This window comes from Cebus imitator, unplaced genomic scaffold (genome assembly GCF_001604975.1).
Source record: "Cebus imitator isolate Cc_AM_T3 unplaced genomic scaffold, Cebus_imitator-1.0 Scaffold170, whole genome shotgun sequence".
In the NCBI taxonomy this organism is placed as follows: domain Eukaryota; kingdom Metazoa; phylum Chordata; class Mammalia; order Primates; family Cebidae; genus Cebus; species Cebus imitator.
In genome coordinates this window covers 3,946,417-3,949,887 of record NW_016107485.1, presented here as the reverse complement: position 1 = coordinate 3,949,887, position 3,471 = coordinate 3,946,417, and the positions used below count along the sequence as shown (strand labels likewise).

At 51.6% G+C, this 3,471-nt stretch overlaps 1 protein-coding gene across 1 annotated transcript in view; it reads right to left on the bottom strand.

The window, feature by feature from the left end:
* RPS19BP1 (ribosomal protein S19 binding protein 1) overlaps window positions 1–1,586 on the bottom strand; it is a 4,962-nt gene extending 3,376 nt beyond the window's left edge. The window contains exons 1-2 of the mRNA XM_017544573.2: window positions 1,425–1,586; window positions 1,134–1,262 (exon numbers count right to left, since the gene is read on the bottom strand). Coding sequence (XP_017400062.1) covers window positions 1,134–1,262; window positions 1,425–1,476 — 181 coding nt within the window. The 5' untranslated portion in view covers window positions 1,477–1,586. The remainder of the gene's footprint in view (window positions 1–1,133; window positions 1,263–1,424) is intronic.
* Window positions 1,587–3,471: the final 1,885 nt, after the last annotated feature.

The following is a 3,471-nucleotide window of genomic DNA, read 5'->3' as shown; positions in this document are numbered from 1 at the left end:
CCACCATGCCCAGCTAATTTTTTGTATTTTTAGTAGAGACGGGGTTTCACCGTGTTGACCAGGATGGTCTCGATCTTTTGACCTCGTGATCCACCCGCCTCGGCCTCCCAAAGTGCTGGGATTACAAGCATGAGCCACCGCGCCCAGCGGTCTCAATCTCTTGACCTCGTGAACGGCCCACCTCAGCCTCCTGAAGTGTTGGGATTACAGGTGTGAGCCACTGCGCCCGACTCAGAAAGTCTTTATGTCTTGTTAAGTGACACTACATCCCCCAAGAAACTAGGCTCCACCTTCACAGCCCATTCACCACTAAAGCCCCTGTAAAGCCTGAAACTCTCTGCTGCCCCCTCCTTAACGTATATTCCACCTGCACAAGTCTCTTGTTATCTCTGCTGCTATTGGCAGTGCCCAGGCCACAGCATGTGCCATTTGAATGGAGTGGATAACAGCAGCACTCTGGAGACACAATGCCTGGTTTCTACCACCTCGGCAGATGCCTTTTTCTGAATCTGTAAAACGGGGGTGATATTAGTTTCGACCTCATAGGGCTGCTTTAAGGATCAAACGAGCTGACGTTGTACAGCACTTAGAATCAGCACCTGGCACAGAGTGTTAGTGAAAGTGCTTGTCAAATGCTCCATCTTTGACCTTCATTCACTATGTCACCTTTACCGGCCTTTGTTTTTTTCAAATTATCAAAGGCAACAACCTCTTTCTGACTCAGGATCTCTGCACATGCTACTCTTCCTAGAATATTCTCTTATTTTTCACCTAGCACACTCTTATACTTCCTTCAGCTCTCGGCTTAAATGTCACTTACTCAGAGAAGGCTGACTTGGTCTAAGTCCCCATCAGAGTACTGTAGCCTTTTTTCAGAGGCTTCGATACACTTAACAATGATACGCCGGGTTTGATATTCTTTGATGCTTCTCTCCCCAATAGGGGCGTAGTCCACGAGGGCCAGAACGGTGGGGTGTTCCGTCACCTTCGTATGTCTAGGACCCCACTCCACGCCTGGCACACAGGTCTACCAAATGCTAGGCGAACGCTTCAAGCATGTCTCAAGCGTCACCTCCTCTGGGGCACAGGTCCCCGCACTGGAGGCAGCACTTTCAGTCTCTTCCCGAACTTACCCAGCGCCGACTTGGGCACCTTTCCCTTGGCCGAGTTCCGCAGTTTCTGGGCCTGGGTTGCCTTCGCCTTCCGGGGCCGTTTCCTCGGAGTCCCCTTCTGCTTGGCCTGCCCTGGAGGGTCCCGGAGGGCTGCAGGGGAAGAGAGAGGAAGGGACTCAGGTTGGAGGGCGCGCAGCGTTCCCATGCCATCGGGGCTAAGCTCGCTTGGAATGTTCTCGACCCAGGGCTCCCACCCACAGCCACTGCCACCCTCCTGCCCGCGCCGGACGTCCCCTGGCCAGCCCTCCTCACCCTCGGACGCTTCCAGGAGCTCTAGACCCCGACGCAGCAAGGCTGCAGACATGGCTGCGCTTGGCTCCGCCCACGAGCCTCACACTACTTCCGACTTGGCCGTCCTTGTCGTCTCGGCGGAAAGCCGAGCAGAAACAGAAGGTTCCGGAGGGTTGGGCGGAAGCGACCATCTTTCTTAGGACGCATGCGTTAAGGGTTTACACTTGAGCGGAAAAAGGGTCGGAAGCTGGAGGCGGGTCCAAGGCGCAGAAGGACACGTTTATTATTCAATCCCAATCCACCTGGCTCCTGACGTTCAGGCCCCTCCTTTTCCGGAAGCCATCCGCAACCGGCTCCGCCGGGTTGGCCAATCCTCTAGGGTTCTCGCGGCTCCGTGGCGGGCGAGGCTGGGGACGGGGCGGGGTTTGGTGTTTTCAATTTCTACGAAAGAGGAAACTGGGGAGGCTGGATTATTTTTCGTATACTTCAGTCAGCACAAGGTATCGCACGGGTCGAGTGCGGCATGAGAATCCAGCTGTCTTCCCTTACGCCAGATATTAAGACATATGTTTGTTTTAAAAAATACAATTATTTTTTATAAAATATGTTGTTTATGTTACCAAGTAATGGGTTTATTTTTTAAGTGAATTAATGAATATGTAAAATTTTTCTGTTTTAATTTCTAGTATGGCAAATATCAATAACTGCCTACATACAAAAGTTTTTTGGGATCCTGAATTTTTTAAAATTTATTTTATTTTAATTAATTATTTTTGAGACGGAGTATCGCTATGTCGCCCAGTCCAGCGTAGTGGCGCGATCTCCGCCCACTGCAATCTCCCAGATTCAAGCGATTCTTTTGCCGTAGCCTTCCGAGTAACTGAGATTACAGGCGCCCACCACCGCGCCCGGCTAATTTTCTTTTTAAAAAATTTTTAGTAGAGATGGGGTTTTGCCATGTTGGTGAGGTTGATCATGAACTCCTGACCTCAAGCGATCTGCCCACCTGGGCCTCCCGAAGTGTTGAGATTAAGCTTTTTAGACCAAAACATTTGAGCACCTCTGGCCCTAGAAGTGACACTGCCCACCGGGGAGGAGACTTGGCTTGTTCTCTCACTGCCCCATTTGTAGCTGGCAGCCCAGTACCTGGCATGCAGAAGACACGCAATAAGTGAATGGTGAATCAGAAGGGACCACTGGGTTCACTCAGCCGGGCTCTGAGGGCTTTCTGTGTACCTGACACAGCAGAGTGTGGGACATGGAGTTGGTCCTCTGGGATAGACCGAACCCTAATGTATGAGCTCCATTGGCTAGATATTAATCACAACAACCAACACAACCTCAAGGGTCAAGGCCCTGTTCTTAGTGTTTTGCGTTTGTTAACTCGTTTATACCCCCTTCTCTTCCGGGTGGAAACTGTCTTCTAAAAAAATTTTTTTTTTTTTTTTGAGATGGAATTTCCCTCTTGTCACCCAGGCTGGAGTACAATGTTCCGATCTTAGTTCACTGCAACCTCCGCCTCCCCGGTTCAAGTTATTCTCCTGCCTCAGCCTCCCGAGTAGCTGGGATTACAGGCACGCCCCACCACGCCCAGCTAATTTTTGTATTTTTAGTAGAGACGGGGGTTTCACCATGTTGGCCAGGCTGGTCTCAAACTCCTGACCTCCTGATCCGCCTGCTTTGGCTTCCCAAAGTGCTGGAATTACAGGCATTAGCCACCGCGCCTGGCCTGCCTTCTAAATTTTACAGATGAGGAAACAGAAGCACAGATAGGCCAAGGTCACACGGATGGAGTCAGCGGTGGGAATCAAGACTGGCAGCTTGGCTGCAGGATTTGTGGGGATGCTCCTGCCCCAGCCATCAGGGAGGGCAGTGCTGTGGTGCTGGGTGGGGCCTGTCAAGCCACGGGTCAGGTAGGCCCCTGAAGAGTGAGGAGGAGCTGACCATGTATGGGAAGTGTGGACTGTTCCAGATGGAGACTGCTGTAGCAAGGACCGATATATCCACTGTGACACACCAGTGGCCCCTCAGGATGCCAGACTGTGCTGCAGGGTGGCAAAGGCCTCCG